Source organism: Tasmannia lanceolata, unplaced genomic scaffold, assembly GCF_043159265.1.
Source record: "Tasmannia lanceolata isolate RefF3 unplaced genomic scaffold, GAP_Taslan_0.1 ptg000023l, whole genome shotgun sequence".
In the NCBI taxonomy this organism is placed as follows: Eukaryota; Viridiplantae; Streptophyta; class Magnoliopsida; order Canellales; family Winteraceae; genus Tasmannia; species Tasmannia lanceolata.
In genome coordinates, this window is record NW_027518700.1 from 8,018,037 (window position 1) to 8,036,483 (window position 18,447).

Genomic DNA, 18,447 nt, shown 5'->3' on the forward strand with positions numbered 1-18,447 from the left:
TTAGTAGCTCTGTTTATTGCATGGTTCCAGTGTGAATGCCTTACATATTTGTGGTTTGATGAATATGTGACGCTGTTATATGCCCAGACCGGAATTCGGTTTGGGGGCGTGACAGTTTTGTGGTATCAGAGCATATGTTTGAAGACCTAGACCCTAAATACTTACAACACATACTCGATGTGAGAGTGGGGATCACGTGGGGAACGATATATGTATATATAATATCTAATTTTGTTCATGTATAAATATTACTTATATTGAACCACAAATGTACTTATGGACATTTATTTATTGGCATAGGTCAGGATGCCTCCTAAACAGTAAAAAATGAATTAGAGACAGTTGTCTGTCCCCTACAAGGTGAGACCCATGAATCAGTCGGACGTTCCATGGACACATATGCGATAATTGGAACAAATGTAAACCCACAGGAAAATCAGTATGAAGAGGCTCCAATTGATGATCAGCAAGTAAGTTCCATGAATCCTTCGTCTGGGACTCAAAATGGAAAGGAGGAGGAACAACCGGGATCTCCGAGCCTTAGGGATATGATGAAGACCTTAGTGGGGGTGGTGACTATGCAGGCAAAGCAGAATCAACCCCAGCCACAACCTTAACTAAAGCAAAATAGTCGCTAGTCAGAATTCCAGAATCTGGTTACTCCTTTCAAAGGGAGTTCAGATCCACTTGAGGCTGATGAGTGGTTGGATGACACAATAAAGATCTTTGACTATTTGGAAAGCCGATTGCCCCCAGAAAAAGGAGGGACAGTGTCAAGGACCGAGCCAAGCGGCACCTGCACTGTCAACACCTACAAACAAGAACCGACAATTGAATCAAGGGCCTCGAGGGCATGCACGGGTGTATAACATCAACGAGCAGGATGCTCTGGCCTCAAATGCTGTGGTGACAGGTACCTTATTGATTTCTTATGCATATGCACATGTTCTGTTTGATTCGGGCGCGTCCCATTCATTTGTATCTGCTAGTTTCGCTAGAAAGAACAAGTTAAAAGTTGAGCCTATGGAAGTGGAACTAGTGGTAGACACCCCTATGGGAGACTTTATATTGGCAGACAGGGTCTGCAGATCTTACACAGTTGAAATAGAAGGTAGGAAAATACCAATAGAGTTGGTGATCCTAGAAATGAAGAACTTTGATGTCATCCTAGGGATGGATTGATTAGCAACAAATCACGCTAATCTTGACTGTCACAAGAAGATAGTAAAGTTTTGCATTCCAAACCAACCATTGTCTATTTTTAGAGGAAGTATGAGAGTAGTACCTCCTCGAGTCATTTCTGCCCTACAGGCTAGAAGGTTGTTGAGGAATGGATGTCAAGGGTTCTTAGCTTCAGTGAAAGATGTCAGTCAAGGAGATCATAAGTTACAGGACATTCCAATTGTGATGGAGTATCCAGATGTTTTTCCGGAGGACTTGCCTGGATTGCCACCAGATAGGGAGATAGAGTTCACCATTGACCTAGTGCCTGGCACAAGACCTATTTCGAAGGCTCCCTATCGAAGGGCTCCAGCAGAGTTGAAAGAACTTAGTGTGCAACTGCAAGAGTTGCTAGATAAAGGGTATCAGACCAAGTGTGTCGCCTTGGGAAGCACCTTTTTTATTTGTGAAAAAGAAAGATGGTAGCATGCGACTTTGCATAGACTACAAAGAGTTGAACAAGGTGACGGTTAGGAATAAATATCCGTTGCCAAGGATAGATGAGATGATCTGTTTGATCAGCTACAGGGGGCACAAGTGTTTTCAAAGATTGGCCTTCGATCTGGTTATCACCAATTGAAGATTAAGGCAGAGGACGTGCCAAAGACCGCGTTTAGAACTCGTTATGGCCATTTAGGTTGACGAACGCTCCAGCAGCTTTTATGGATTTAGTGAATAGAATCTTTAAACCTCATTTAGATGAGTTTGTGGTCGTATTCATTGACGACATTTTGATATACTCAGGGTGCATTTGGATTACCGGAATCATGAATCGGTATTGATATCATATTCCAATCCAATACCAATTCCCACAGTAAACGGAATGACAATTCCAATTCTGGTGTTTGGATAAGAATTGGAATTCATGAAGGGAATCATTCATAATTTCTATTCTAGCGTTTGGTACAGTCCCGGAATGGAGTAAAATTTCCTTGTCTTTCAATGAGAAAGGGATTGAAGCTAGGAGCAGACAGCTAAACATTCCATAAGAAGAGCAGCAACTGTTCTTTTGGGTAACTGGAGGACCATGGATTTGCAACTAGTGATCATTATTCATGGTTCGTTGGCTTGCCATCCTGTTTTTTATCTCAGCAGTCATGGCCATGAAGGCATGTTCTACATTAGTAGCGGTTTTTGCATTTGTCTCCATGAATGGGTTCCTAATTTTATAAGCCAATGCCTTGTAGTTTATTCACAGAAGATCATAACACATCATAGAAGCAAAGAAATGCACAAGAGGGCTCAAAAAACTATTAATGCAAAAAGGCTCCATTAGAAATTCTAAATTGAAATTCTAAATTTCTAATACAATAAATAAGGAACTTCAAACAATTCTTCATTACAAAATCCCAAGAAACATTAAACATTCGGAAACGGATACATCAAAATCCAAAAGAAACCCAAAACGAGTTGGAATTTTAGGGTTTGGGCGAGAATCCATAACAGCAGAGAAAAAAAAGTGTAAATCTGAAACTTGTTTTTGGGGTTTTGCATGGTTTTGGGTGAGAATCCACAATGGCAGAAAAGTAAAATATAGATATGAAATTTGTTTAGGGTTTTTGCATGGTCTGGAGTTGTACTTGGAGATTAGGTTTTAAGGAGATAGAAAAGAGGAGTTTGGGGCGAGAATCGGTTTCAGAAGTGCAAGTTTCCATGCCATCTTCCTTCTTCCTCCTCACCTCCTTGACTTCCGTGGTACCCAGAGACACAGAAAGAGAGACAGATAGAGTGAGAGACGTAAATCGCTTTTACATTTTTATGTTTTTGGTCGAACAGACAAGCCTGTTTTAGCCCTTATTCTAGGAATCAGAATACCACCTCCTGCGATGGGTATCAGATGACGCCTTTCTTTCCACCCTAATCTTTTCCTATTCCATTCCCAAAAATACACCCAAATGCTTCAATTGCGAAATTAGGAATAGAATACCCATTCTTCTTACCGATTCCCACAATCCAAACGTACCCTAAAGGAAAGGAAGAACATGAAGAGCATTTAAGGATTGTCCTACAAACCCTTAGAGAGCGGGACTTGTATGCCAAGTTAAATAAATGCGAGTTTTGGCTCGAAGAAGTATCATTCCTTCGGCATGCAATTTCCAAAGACGGTGTATCCGTAGACTCTCGGAAAATTCAGGCAGTAGTGGAATGGAACCGGACAACCAATGTATCAGAAGTACGAAGTTTTCTAGGATTGGCTGGCTACTACAGAAAATTTGTTGAGGGATTTCTAGTATTGCAGTTCCTTTAACGCAGTTGACTCACAAGGGTGCCAAGTTTACATGGGCAGAGAAATGTGAGAGGAGTTTTCAGGAACTGAAGGATCGACTTGTGTCCGCTCGAGTGCTTACTATACCATCAGGGAGTGGAGGTTTTGTCGTATATAGTGATGCATCCAAGAATGGTCTGGGGTGCGTGTTGATGCAGCATGGCCGAGTTGTGGCCTATGCATCCAGACAATTGAGACCATACGATCAAAACTATCCCACTCATGAATTGGAATCGGTAGCAGTTGTGTTTGCACTCAAGATTTGGAGACATTATCTCTATGGAGAGCAGTGTGAGGTGTTTACTGATCATTAAAGCTTGGAGTATATTTTTACTCAGAAGGAATTGAACACGCGCTAGAGAAGATGGCTAGAGTTGCTAAAAGACTATGACATGACGATCAGTTATCACCCGGGAAAGGCGAATGTGGTCGCTGATGCCTTAAGTAGAAAATCACAATTGTCAGCTTTGATCACAGATAAGAGACAAATCTTAAATAATTTGAGGAAGCTGGAAATTATGGTGATACAGTTTGAGCCAAGGGCTCAGTTGGCAAACCTACGAGTTCGACCAACTTTTCTAGAGAGGATAAAATCTAGCTAGGCAGGTGATGAGCATCTTCAGAAGACTCGAGCAGTAATAGAGTTTGGAGAACATACAGATTTCAAAGTCCATGAGGACGGATCATTAAGGTTTGGTAACAGGGTGTGTGTGCCAAAAATGCAGATTTAAAGAGATAGATCCTGGAAGAAGCTCACAATTCAGGATATTCGATTCATCCTGGAGGTACCAAGATGTACGGAGATTTGAAAGAAAATTTCTAGTGAAATAACATGAAACGTGAGGTAGCACAGTATATGGCACAGTGCCTAGTATGCCAGCAGGTGAAAGCTGAACACCAGAGGCCGGCAGGAGAGTTAGAACCACTAGCGTATCACGATGGACTTCGTGATAGGGCTACCTTGGACGATACAGAAAAATGACGCAATTTTGGTGATTGTCGACAGATTGACAAAGTTGGCCCATTTCTTGCCCTATGGAGTGGGAGTTACTACTCTAGAGTAGATGACAGAATGGTACGTCAACGAAATCGTGAAGTTATATGGAGTTCCAGTTGTCAATTGTGTCAGACAGAGGTCCTAAATTTGTGTCACAGTTTTGGAAGAGTTTACATAGAGCTTTGGGTACTAGCTTGGATTTCAGTACAGCATACCATCCGTATACAGACGGACAGTCAGAAAGAACTATTCAGACCCTCGAGGATATGTTGATGGCGTGTGCAATTGATTTCAAGGGTAATTGGGATAAACATTTACATTTGATTGAGTTTTCGTACAACAACAGTTACTAGGCTAGTATTCAGATGGCACCATATGAAGCGTTGTACGGAAGAAAATGCAGGTGTCCCATATGCTGAGATGATATTGGAGAAAGAACAATCTTGGGTCTAGAACTGGTACAGTAAGCAGAAAAGAAAATACGTTTAATCAGAGAGCGACTTAAGATAGCTCAAAGTAGACAAAAGAGCTACGCTGATACCAGGAGATGAGATCTAGAATTTCAGCCCGGTTATCATGTGTTTCTGAAAGTCTCTCCTACCAAGGGAGTGATGAGGTTTGGGATTTGAGGGAAGTTGAGTCCAAGATTTGTAGGACCATATGATATTCTCGAGAAGATTGGGACAGTAGCTTACCGGCTCGCTTTACCGCCATCACTTGCAGGAGTGCACAATGTATTCCTTGTTTCGATGCTTCGGAAGTATGTCCCAGACCCGCATCATGTTATTCCTCAAGCCCCACTTCGGTTTAGGGAAGATTTGACCTATGACGAAAGACCAGAAATAATAGTAGATCGGAAGGATCAAGTTTTGAGGCGTCAAACGATTCCCTACGTCAAGGCCAAGTGGAGCAATCATTCAGAAATAGAGGCAACCTGGGAGTTGGAGGAAGAAATACGAGAAAAGTATTCGCATCTATTCACAGGTACGCATTTAAGTTACTAAATTTCACGGACGAAATTTTATAAGGAGGGGAGAATGAAATACCCCAAAACGATACAACGATTCTGGAGGGGTATTTTAATCATTTTAATTAATGAAATTAATTAAATTAAATGCTAATTTTCGTTCAAAAATTAAAGGAAAAATAAGATGACCTAGTTTGAGTCAATTAGGGCTTGTAAAGGCTAGTAAATAAAGGACTCTTAGAGGGGAAACTATAAATACACTCTTTTAAGCCACAAAGTTGCAAAAATCTAACCCTAGGAAGAGAGGAAACGTAGACAGAGATTGGAGTCTTGGAAGAAGAAGAGCGTAAGGAATTCTTGAGGAAATCACCAACAAAAGGTATTTTAGACACCCAATTTTTTCAAGGTGTTACTAATGATAGGTGTCACGAAGAAGAACCTTATGACGAGTACCAGAGCACCAGTTCGATTTCTCTCCATCTCTCTTTAGGTTTATTACAAAAGGGAAACCATTTTCGAAATTCGTTTTATCCTAGAGAAGCAACAAAAGCCTGTTTTTACAGCATCAGTCTTCTACGGCGCAACCAAAAGCTTGTCTTTATACAGCACCCGCCTTTTACGGCATAAACCGGAAAGCCCGTTTTCACACGGCATTTCAATCGGGAAGTTAACTTTGAGTCAAAAACATTTGTTTTTACCGAAAAGACACTTTGTTTCCCGAAAACAAGCGATATTAAATTCATTGGAAACTCCCCAGAACGAGGAATCCAATGGATCTGACCGCGTGTGATTCGGAATTCAATCGGAGAAGTTACGGACCTTCGAAACTCACCGATAAAAGACGAAAAATCACATTTTTCGATGCGACACAAGGGACGAAACATCGCACCAACCGAATTATGATGTCACTCAGATGACATCATCTGGGTGACATCAAATTTTGCCCCTTGCGAAATTTGGTCGAATTCCCCCCATTTACCCTACCCCCCCCCCCCCCCCCCCCCTCTCCAAAATAAATAAATAAATATAAGGGGGGGTGGGGGTGGGTAAGATCAAGGTTTAAAATTTCGGTTTCGGTAGCGGTTTCGGACCTTGAAATTTTGAAATCTGGTACAAAACCCGAAACTAATATTTTATTCAATATTAAATTTCTGTGAAATATTGAATTAATATTAAAAAAAAAAGATTTTTTGGGTCAAATTTTGGAAAAACTGAAATTTCGGTCGAAATAAATGACCGTTTCGATTTTTATCGATTCCGGTGTCGGTCTCCACTGAATTTTCAGAAAACCCTAATTTCGAATTTCGGTCGAAATTTAAAACCATGGGTAAGAGGTAGGGCTGCAACTCGAGCCGGGTTTTACCCGACCCGCATCGACCCAACCCGAAAATAGCCTGGGTTGGGTTCAGGTTTCATGGGTTTCGGGTCGAGCCGGGTTGAGCATTCAAAAGCCCGCATGAATCTCGGGTCGAGCCGGGTTTTCTAGTCTAAAATCCCTCTGAATTTTCAGAAAATCCTAATTTCTTTGCTTTAGAAGAGAGAAAGTAGAGAAACCCTTGTCCAAAATCCTTCTGAATTTTCAGAAAACCCTAGTTTCTTTACTTTAGAAGAGAGAGAGTAGAGAAATCCTTAGGTAGCTCACACTAGGTTCTATCGCCCTGGTTAGGTACCTAATAAGGCCATATAGGATAGACCCAAATCCAGCCCTTTAAGTCAGCCATCTCCATCACCTTCTCAGTAAAAGTACCATGAGGAGGTGACCTTAGCCTTTTGTGGAATACTGAGGTTGTAGTTTTGTCACCATCCACAACCGTTTCTCAAGGACTTTGTTCTTTTCCTCAGCTATGCGGCACCAAAGCTGTAAGTCCTTTTGCCACAAATATCAAAGAATCCTAAAAGTGGCGTCAAAAGATACCATTCTTGGATAGACTTTGCAGACTCCTATTGTCATTGAGTAATCAATGCCCTCCCCATAAATAGCAGATTTTGGCAAACTTTTCTTGTGCTCATTAACTCCTCATTCATACGCATAGTTTAAGGCTTTAAGCCTATAAATAGAGAGACCCTCAGGGCCATAAATGGTGAGACCTGAAGAAAGAAATGAGAGGAAAGAAACCTTGTTTCAGGGTTTTTCTTCCCATGGAAAAAATAGGAAAGATGGTTCAGGTCTAAACACCCAGGAGCTCCCTATATCAAACCAAATGGTCACTACTTCAGCAGTGATGGTTCTATTTTTTATTTTCTATGTTGTTTCTCTGGTTTTCTTTTCTCAGTTTTGATAAAGGATGGGGGAGAGAATGTTACTTCCACCCTTTTCTTAATAATCCTGATTATAATGTAATAAGGAGACGTGGGTTTTTGAGAACTCACTTATCTCATTCTTCTATAGTGCTATATTTTGTCTTGTCTTTCTTCTGTGGATTGTTCTTTATTTTGCATGTGATTGCGAGAGGGAGATGCTCAAACACAGTGAAAGGAATATTGCTTCAGTTGTCCCATATATCATCATCTCACAGATCCCAAGCACATGGGTCTCATCTGGCTTCCACAACCATGAGCAATGAAGGGTCGGCTAATTAAAAAAGTGAAACAAAGTGAGTAGTGCCATTATCAAAATATGGTAGTGCGGATATTAATCCTTTTTTTAATGTAAGCTTATTCTCATAAATTTGAATGGCTGATTTTTGTGCCATAAAACTCCGTTCAGATGGAGTTAGTCGCACCAGAAACAAAAGATTTAGATATGGCCGATGCCTGAGTTCCTTACCCTTTTTTTAGCCCATCTCATAATTTTGAATGGCAGGTTCTGGTGCGATTAAACTCCATTGTGATGGAGTTGAAGTTATTCGCTTTTTTACCCTATCTCATTATTTTGAATGGCTGTTTTTGGTGCGATTAATCTCCATTGTGATGGAGTTAATCACATAAAAAACAAGGGTTTGCAAATCGTTATTCCGGCAATGCTTACCTTTTTTATTCTCAGCGTATTCTCATACTGAGAATGGCTGATTTTGGTGCGATTAATCTCCATTCTGATGGAGTTATTCGCACCAAAAACAAAGGGTTTACAAATGGCTGATGGCAGCCTTACATACCTTTTTTAGTGCCTGCGCATCTCATAATTTTGAATGGCTGGTTTTGGTGCGATTAATATCGGTCGTGATGGCATTAGTCGCACCAAGGGTTTAAGATGGCCGATGAAACCCTTGCTCACCCCTTCTGTAGTTTGAGCGCATCTCATAATTTTGAATGGCTTTTTTTGGGTCTAATGAATCTCCATTGTGCTGGAGTAAATTGCACCAAAAACAAAGGCCATGTTTTGGCAACCATGAATTTTTATTTTAGCCTTTTCTTACCCTCTCCTCGCTTGATCTTGTCTGAGCTCTTTCTCACTCTCGCCCTCCCTCACCATTTGGTAAGCTTGTATTCTATGGAACATAAATTCATAGTTGCCAAACATGGCCAAAGCATTGGCAAATGGCGAATGCCAGCCTTGCCTCTCTCTCTCTCTCTCTCTCTCTCTCTCTCTCTCTCTCTTTGTTTCAGCATATCTCATAATTTTGAATGGCTGATTTTTGTGCGATTAATTTCCATTGTGATGGAGTTAGTGACACTAAAAACAAAAGATTCGCAACTGGCATGTGTCAGCCTCAATAACCGCCTTTTTTTTTAATATTATGCATCTCAAAATTATGAATGGCTGAATTTGGTGCGAAAAATCTCCATAGTTAATTGCACACAAAAAACAAAGGTTTTAATAATGGATGACGCGGAATTGTTTACTCTTTTTCTTTTCTTTTTTTAATAAAAAGTTTCCATCCCTCATAATTTTCAATGGCTAGGAACATGACAAAGAACATGATCTTGGATAGGAGAGAATGGAAGAAAATGGTCCATGTAGATGACCCCAACTAATGTCAGGATTAGACTTAGTCACTTTGAGCAGGGTAGATTCTTCCACCTTGTTCATGAAAATTTTCTAAAGGATTCATAAGCAGACCCCAACTAGTTTGGGACAAAGGCTTAGTTGAGTTGAGTATAATTTTCAATGGCTTATTACATTTAACATATTTTAACATAGTAGGGGCAGCTGATATTACAACCAGAGGAGTTTAAAAAGGGAGAAGTGGTGTACTTTAAAAAAAAAGGTGATGGAATAAATGCCATAGCGGGGTGGAAATATCATTCTATGTAAAGGATATGTAACCTAACATTTTGATAGCAACTTGAGAATTGTAACAACGGTAAAAAGCTAATTTAAAAAGTGTAAAACAAAGTGGGTCGTGCCATTATTAATATAGCATGTTTCCATAATAGGACGGATCACTGTATTTTACAACAACTTAATCCGCTGTCAAAAGCTACTACAATTCCAAAAATGCGTTCACCTGCCAATTAGAGACATGTAAAACAAAGGAAATTTATCTCATTATGAAAACATGGTCATGGAGATATCAATCCCCTCTATTATGTCTCTTACCTTTTCTATTATTTGATTCCTCATCAATCTCTTTTTTGTCTTTTCTACAAGATTTTATTCTCAAGAAAAGACATCAGGTGAGAAAGTGAAGTTATTTTTAGGAAAATAAACAAAGGGAAGTGGACACAGGCGCCCACACACACAAACAACATAGGCTAAGAAAACAAAGAAAAGCGAGTTGGCATATTATCTTCTATTTTCCACATATTTGCAGAAACCAACTTTTCTTTTCCTTTTTTAAGTGACCTGTGAGTGGTTCTTGGGAACTATAATAACCTATGACAGCTGTTAAAATAATGAAATACAAACTGAGTTAATGCAATTATCAAATCATGGTAGTGTCAACAACATCAATGCAATTATAAATAAGATGAAAGGGTGCCCCAATTGGTTGAAAGTCACCAAGATAGTACCAGAACATGTAAAGTTCAATGACATTAGGGGCACATTGGGCTTCCAATTTTTTTCTCATGATAAATCGGGTTTCCAAGTGGAGGCGATGATGGAGTGGCTAAAAATCATGAAACAAAAAACAGGAAACTAGTGTCTCCGGTGATAAGAAGCGGCAAAAAATCAAGAAATAGTTAATCGGATTTTGAGTAGAGTTTTTTGTTTCCAAATTTTTTGTCGCTTCTCATCACCGGTGACACTTGTTTCCTTATTTTTAGCCACTTCACTCTCATCTCCACTTGGAGACCCTTAATTTATCACGAAAAAAATCATGGTAGCCAAACGGACCGTAAATGCACTTTGGTGACTTTCAACCAATGGGAGCAGCCTTTCATCTTATTTATGCAAGGGTGCCTCTAAGTTTAACATTCCTCATATAACATATACTATAGTAAGATGAGGAAACCACAAGCATGTGCAACTTCCTCATTTCCATCTTATATGAAGCAGGTGCATTCCCGCTACAATGTTCTTGTCTGATTTTCGAGGTGATTTTTGGACTATTACATAGAAGAATCTGGAAAATTATAAACTAGGAAGTTGTAGCCATTTTTTGAGATGTTTTCAACGAATATAGGCACGCAAAAATCAAACAAGTGGTTGAAGAGTTATGATTATTTTAGTAGAGTGTGTCTCTCAATTCCTAGGCTAGTTAATGCATTTGTGAGTTACTAAGTTATTTACAAGTTTCTAAGTCCATAAACTAGTTAGTGGGCTAGCTTGAACGTTTTTCCTCTTGTATTCATCTATTAAAAGTGCAACAAACATCGGTAAAGGGAATTTTGTTGAAGAAGAATAAGTGTCTAATTATTTGGCAAGAATTCTACTTCATGTTCTTCCTTTACAACCCAAAAGATTGAGTTCGTCGATCCAAATGGTATCAAAGTGGTATCAGAGCATCAAGGAGTAACCTTGGGACGGTGATCGTGAGGCGATCCTACGTTAGTGCTTACCAACAAGAAATTTGCACTAGTTTGAATTTCTAAATGGCGAACTGACGTCGCCGAGTTCCGATTGAAACTGAGGCTCCCAATCGAGAGGGATCTCAGTGATATCGAGATTGATGAGTTGAAGCGTCAAGTTCAAACCCTCACCGAGATGTTAGCTCTTCAAGATTCGTAAGATGAGGTGGAGGATAGTAATGGATCGGAGTCGGACATCAACCCTTTTGCTCGACCATGAAAATGCTAAGGAGAGAGTGATGGTTCATCTTCGAAATGTCCACCTTTTCGTTCACGTTTCACCGACGTTAAGGTGGAGGTTCCCGAGTTTTAAGGGAATGATGCAACCGGATGTCTTCATAGAATGGCTTACTATTGTTGAATGAATTTTTTACCAAAGCGAAGTTCCCGAGGAGCACAAAGTGAAGATCACAGCAATCAAACTTTGCATGCATGCCTTAATATGGTGGGAACGACTAAAGCTTCAACAAGAAAAGACCGTTTTGTAGATGAATACATGGAAGAGTTTCATAAGAACTATCTACTAAAAATCAAGGAGCTTCATAAGAACTATCTACTAAAAATTATGTACAAGATGCTTTCGTGATTGTATCAATTCCAATAAGGGACTCGTTTTGTAGATGAATACATGGAAGAGTTTGGCAATAGATGGCGTGCTGTGGAGTTGAGGCATTGCTCCTTATCTAGGAGGGTTGAGGCATGACATCGAAGAAAAGGTGCAAATCCAACCTTATTAGTCCTTCAATGATGTTCATCGTTTGGATAGCAAAGTGGAACAACAACACCGGCTACGACGGGATCAAGGACCAACCCCTTTGAAACCCCGGTCATGAGTCTACTCCAAACCGGGGTAGTACGCTTCATTCTCGTCCCTCTAATAATGTCTTTCGACCGCCCAAACGTGATGTGGCTCCAGCTTATAAACGGCTTAATCATTCGTCGCACCAATGTTTCAAATGCCAATGATGTGGTCATATCGCATCGGAGTGCCACAATTGCAAAGTTGTCACTCTTGTGAATGGTGAAATACAAGAGCTCGATGATGAAGAACTGACAACCGAGCCTCAAGAAGATGAAGATGGTCCGAAGAGCTATGAACATGAACCGCTCTAAAGAAGACAACGGTTGGCTTCGCCACAATATTTTTCACATCCGTTGTACTTTCTCATCGCAAGGTTTCCAACATTACCATCACCCGGGTAGTTGCGAAAACATTATTCGCAACGGTAAAGATAGAGAAATTGAACCTCAAGGCCGAACCTCATCTCATCCTTATACTCTCTTGGATTAACCGTGGAAATGAGATAAAGGTCTCTAAGCGTTGTCTTGTTGATTTCTCTATTGGCACTAAGTATATAGATGAAGTACGGTGTGAAGTGCTAGCTATGGATGCATTTTATTTACTTTTAGGGCACCCCTGGGAGTTTGATCACAAAGTCATCCACAATGGTTTCAAGAACACCTATTGTTAAGGATGGAATTAAGGCGACTTTGCCTCCTTCTAGATTGGAAAGGGTACTCAAACCCAACAACAGGGAGAGTAACTTTTTTCTTTCCAAGACCGAGTTTGATCAAGAGACCAAGGACAATGGCATATCCTATGCTCTAGTTATTGTTGAGGCTAATGAGAAGCAATATTACTTCCCTCCGGAGCTTACACCAATCCTTGAGGAATTCTAAGATGTTGTTCCCAATGAAATTCGTCCCAGGCTACCTCCTATGAGAAGCATCCAACATTGTATCAATTTTGTTCTGGGTTCTACACTTCCAAATAAGGCACCTTATCGAATGAGTCCAAAGGAACATGAGGAACAAGTTAATCAATTCATCACCAAAGATATGACATGTGAAAGCATGAGTCCGTGTGCCGTCCTTGCTTTACTTGTTCCAAAAAAAGATGGAACATGGAGGATGTGCATAGACCAGAAAACAAGATCACCATCAAATATCATTTTCCTATTTCAAGACTTGAAGTTATGATTGGCCAGCTTGCCGGTTCTCAAGTCTTCTCAAAATTAGATCTTAGAAGCGGCTATAATCAAATCCGGATGCGAGCTGAAGACAAATGGAACGCTTCATTTAAAACTCGAGATGGGTTATATGAATGGCTTGTTATGCCATCTGGGCTTTCAAATGCTCCAAGTACCTTTATGCGCCTCATGAATCAAGTTTTCAAGCCCTACATCAGTAAGTTCGGTATATTTTGACGACATTCTTATTTATAGTAAGAGCCAAGAAGAGCATTTGGACCATCTTCGGCAAGTTTTCATTGCGCTTCGAGAGGAGAAGCTATATTTCAATCTTTCCAAGTGTGAGTTCTTGACCGATAGCCTCATTTTCTTAGGCTATGTGATCTAAATTGAAGGCATTAAAGTTGATCCAAATAAAGTAGAAGCTATTACAAGTTGGCCGGTGCCCCTCAACATTCATGAGATCTGAAAATTTCACGGTCTAGCAACCTTCTATAGGAGGTTAATTTGGTATTTTAGTTCCGTGATGGCTCCTATCACGGATTATCTCAAAGGTGGAGTTTTCCAATGGATCAAAGAAGCCCAAGATAGCTTTGAAATTGTTAAGAAGTTGATGACGGAAGCTCCTGTACTTGCTCTCCCCAACTTTGATGTGGTTTTTGAAGTGGATTGTGATGCCTCCACTGTGGGCGGTGCAGTTCTTAGTCAAGAAGGACGGCCTATTGCGTCCTTTACTGTAAAGCTTGGTGATGGGCGAAAAAATTATTCTACCTATGATAAAGAATTTAATGCTATTGTAGAAGCCCTCCTTTATTGGCGTAATTATCTCATAAGGAATTTGTTCTTTACTCAAAGCCTAGTGTTATCTCAGTGGCCAACGCAAATCAACATTCGACATGCCAAATGAGTGGAGTTTATTCAATCTTTCAATTTCATCATCCGTCACAAGGCTGATAGTCAAAATCAAGTGGCGGACGCTCTTAGTCGAAGGCACACTCTTCCATCCATTCTTGAAGATTGGGTCATGGGTTTTGACGTCATCAAGGATCTTTATGTTGAGCATCTACACTTTGGCAATATGCGGTCTCGATGCCAAGAAGGTCCTTGCGAGGAATACCCAATCCATGATGGTTATTTGTTCAAAGGAAGCCTTGTTTGCATTCCACAATGCTCTCTATGACAAGCTATCATTAAATATGCTCACGATGGAAGATTTGATGGGCATTTTGGAAGATACAAAACAATTTCTCTTATTAAGGAACACTTATTTTGTCCAAACATGGGTAAAGACGTGGAGCGTCATCTCAAACAATACTGTATTTGTCATATGGCAAAAAGTATAGTGCAAAACACTGGTCTCTATACTCCCCTTCCCATTCCTGAAGCTCTTTGGGAGGATGTGAGTTTAGATTTCGTTTTGGGCCTTCCCCGCACACATAGGAAGAAAGATTCGATCATAGTAGTCGTTGAACGTTTCTCTAATATGGCGCATTTTGTGGCAAGTGAGAAGACCTATGATGCATCAAAAGTAGCCGATCTCTACTTCCAGGAGATTGTCAAGTTGCATAGTATTCCAAATACTTTCATGTTGGATAGGTATCGAAGTTTGTAGGTCATTTTTGGAGAACATTAAGGGGCAAAGATGGTGACTAATCTCCAATTTATTTCTTTTCACCATCCTCAAGCCGATAGCCAAACGAAATTAATCAATCGATTCTTGGCAACCTCATTCAAAGCTATGTAGGTGACAACAAGAAATAGTGGGATCTTGTTCTTGCACAAGCCGAATTTGCATATAATCATTCTACTAGCCACGCCACCGGTGCTAGTCCTTTGAGGTAGTATATGAGTGTAATCCTCAAGGTCCTCTTGATTTAGTTCCTCTTCCTCTTACTACAAAGTTGAGTGGTGATGTGGAGGCAAGTGCAAAGGAAATTAATAAAATTCATGAAAGAGTTCGATCTAATATTGAGAAGAGCACCCAAAAGTATATGGCACAGGCGGACAAGCATATGAGAAAGACTGATATCAATGAAGGAGATCTTGTATGGATTCATCTGCGCAAAGAGCGTTTTCCACCTAGGAAGTTTGGCAAACTTCAAGATCGTGTGGATGGTTTGTTTCGAATGCTTAAGAAAATTAGGGATAACGCATTCAAGATTGAATTACCTGGTGATTATGACGTTTAAGCTATTTTCAATATTTTTGATCTTATTCCATATCATGAAAATGACCCCGTGAACTCAAGGACAAGTTGACGTTCAATCATGGGAGATTGATGTAGGTGCATTCCTGCTACAATGTTCCTGCCCTATCTACAATGTGGTTTTTGGACTATTAGGTGGAAGAATTAGGAAAATGATAAACTAGGAAGTTGTAGCCCTTTTTGAGATGTTTTCGAACAACTATAGGCATGCAAAAATCGGACAAGTGGTTGAAGAGTTATGACTGTTTTAGTAGACTATGTTTGTTAGTTCCTAGACTAGTTAATGCTTTTGTGAGTTACTAAGTTACTTATGAGTTTACAAGTTCCTAAACTAGTTAGTGGGCTTGCCTGAACTTTTTTTTTTTCTCTTATATTCATCTGTTAAAAGAACAGCAAACATCTATAAAGGGAATTTTGTTGAAGAAGAAGAAGTTTCTAAGTATTTGGCGAGAATTCTACTTCTTGTTCTTCCTCCACAGCCCAAAGGATTGAGTTCGTCGATCCAAACAGTATCATATATCTCACGTGTCATTAGAATCTATCTATCGCATTCAATTTTTATTTAAACACCGCTCCCAATCTCTTCGTCCCCTCTTTTATTTATTTATTTCCCAATGCAAGAAAGGGATTTCTTTCTCCCCCTCTCTCTCCCCTTCCCTTCGCTCTTCTTCCTTTTTTTATTTCCGCACGTTTCTCCCTCTTCACCCCATCTCTCATAATTGGCCACACAAGAAATGAAGGTCGTTACTTTGCCCATCTCTCATAAGATATAGACCCAAACTTTCCATCCAAAATATTTTAAAATAGAAAAAAGAAGATTTCTCAACCTATAAATCCCAAGATATATAGATATAGATTTATATTAGCAATATGGGCATGTTACTTAGACCTGGCAAGAAAGTGACCCGAACCAGCCCGTAATTCACGGGTCCGAGTCACTAAATTAGTGACGTCGTATGGAAATTTGATCAGCCCGTATGGGTCACGTCAAAACTGGGCTGGGCCGGGTGGACCTGCGGGTGCCCGTAAAAACCCAAATGATTGAGATTTTATATGGTGTAAGCCATTATAGCCCCTTATTTTTCAGAAAGTACTGTACGGACCACATCATAGGATGATGTAAATAGTTCATGTGATGGAACACAATGTAAAGAGGTTGTGCCCCAAAAATCATTTCCATAGGATGATCCTAGCCCTCAGATCTATAGAGGTTTCCATAAATAATAATATGCAATTCCTCCATAGATCAGAGGGCTAGGATCATCCTAGGGAAATGATTTTTTGGTCAAACCTTATTTACATTATGGCCCATCACATGGACGGTTTGGATCATCCTATTATTGTGTGGGAATAAAAACACAGAAAAAAATAAAAATAGGTGACCCTGGGTCCACCAGGCCCTTACAGGTGGGGTCCGGGTTCACCAAATTGTGACTCGTAAAATTCCGGATCATTTATGACCCAGCCCGTACCACCCGGACCCGTACGAGTTGGGTGAAACCCGGCCCGGCCCAGCCCACCCGCTTGCCAGGTCTAATGTTAATATACTAAGTAGGGCCCAGCCAAGGTACAAGTGAGGCTAGGTGGGACCTTGCCTTTTATATAACGGGTTTAAAGGGCTTAATCTAATGCGCCACACCATTCCTGAGGCTTTTAGTGTATTGGTTAGGTACCTAACCTTTGGTGCATCATAGCACTCATCAGTCACCATGTCACATTGCTCAAGTCGTAGAAGAGTTGACGTACGTATGGAGATGATGAGTACTTGCCGTGGAAGGGGCAACATGTAAAAAGGACTCTCTGAGAAAAAGGCCAGAGTGAAATCCTCCAAAGAGTGTACCACCTAGGAGGGCAGGTGTGGAAGCATAGTGGAATGTTAGTCCTAAGTAGGTGCCTGCCTAGGTAATGGACTAGTAGGGACGGAGCCTATGGGAGATGCTGAAGCATGGTGGAATGTAGAGTCCTAAGTGGGTGCCAGCCTAGGTATGGGACTAGTTGGGACTCAGCCTAGCATAGAAGAGGTTTAACGAGCTTAATCTAAGGTGTTCCATCAATCCTTGTTAGGTACCCTAAAGGGTCCACATAGGATAGGACCCAAAACAGCCCTTTAATACATTGCCATCTCCATCACCTTCTTAGTAAAGTACCATCAGAGGGTGACCTTAACCTTTTGTGGAATACTCAGGTTGATGCTTTGTCACCATCACCAACCATTTCTCAAGGCTTTGTTATTTTCCTCAGCTATGCGGCACCAAATCTGCAACGGTCCCTTTGCCATAAATACCAAAGAAAATCCTAAAGGTGACGTCTAAAGATACCATTCTTGGATAGACTTTGCAGGCTCCTATCGTCATTGAGTAATCAATGACCTCATAAATAGCACATTTTTGGCATAACTTTTCTTGTGCACATTAACTCCTCATTCATGCATATTTTAAGCCTATAAGTAGAGAGACCCTCAAGGCCATAGATGGTGAGACCTGAAGAAAAAAAAATGTGAGGAAAGAATCCTTGTTTCAGGGTTTTCCCAAGGAAATATAGCAAAGATGGTTCAGGTCTAAAAACCCAAAGAAGCTCCCTTCACCAACTCCAATATGATCGCTACTTCAGTAGTGAAAGTTCTTTCTTTTTTTTTCTTGTTGCTCTGGTTTTCCTTTATCAGTTTTGATAAAAGATGGGGATGAGAATATTTCTTCCACCCTTTTCGTAAGAATCCTGGTTATGTTGTAATAAGGAGAGGTGAGTTTTTTGCAGGAATGTAAGAACTCACTTATCTCATTCTGTTATAGTACTATATTTTGTCTCTCTTTATTTTGTGGATTGTTGTTTATTTTGCGTGTGATTGGGAGAGGGAGATGCTCAAAAACAGTGAAAAGAATACTCCCATATATCCTCATCTAGCTGATCTAAGGCGCATGGGTCCCATCT

At 40.3% G+C, this 18,447-nt stretch overlaps 1 protein-coding gene across 1 annotated transcript; it reads left to right on the plus strand.

Annotated features, from left to right (window-relative positions):
• The first annotated feature begins 14,592 nt into the window (after window positions 1-14,592).
• LOC143855725 (uncharacterized) lies at window positions 14,593-15,502 on the plus strand. The gene is made up of 2 exons (XM_077365806.1): window positions 14,593-14,917; window positions 15,192-15,502. Exons 1-2 carry the CDS (start codon window positions 14,593-14,595, stop codon window positions 15,500-15,502), a joined length of 636 nt encoding a protein of 211 aa, XP_077221921.1.
• The last annotated feature ends 2,945 nt before the right edge of the window (window positions 15,503-18,447 follow it).

Coding starts and splice junctions, on each gene's coding strand:
- LOC143855725 (XM_077365806.1), top strand. CDS start 14,593: ATGGGTAAAGACGTGGAGCGTCATCTCAAACAATACTGTATTTGTCAT. Junction 14,918..15,191: donor CATGTTGGATAGGTATCGAA/GTTTGTAGGTCA, acceptor CTCTTGATTTAG/TTCCTCTTCCTCTTACTACA.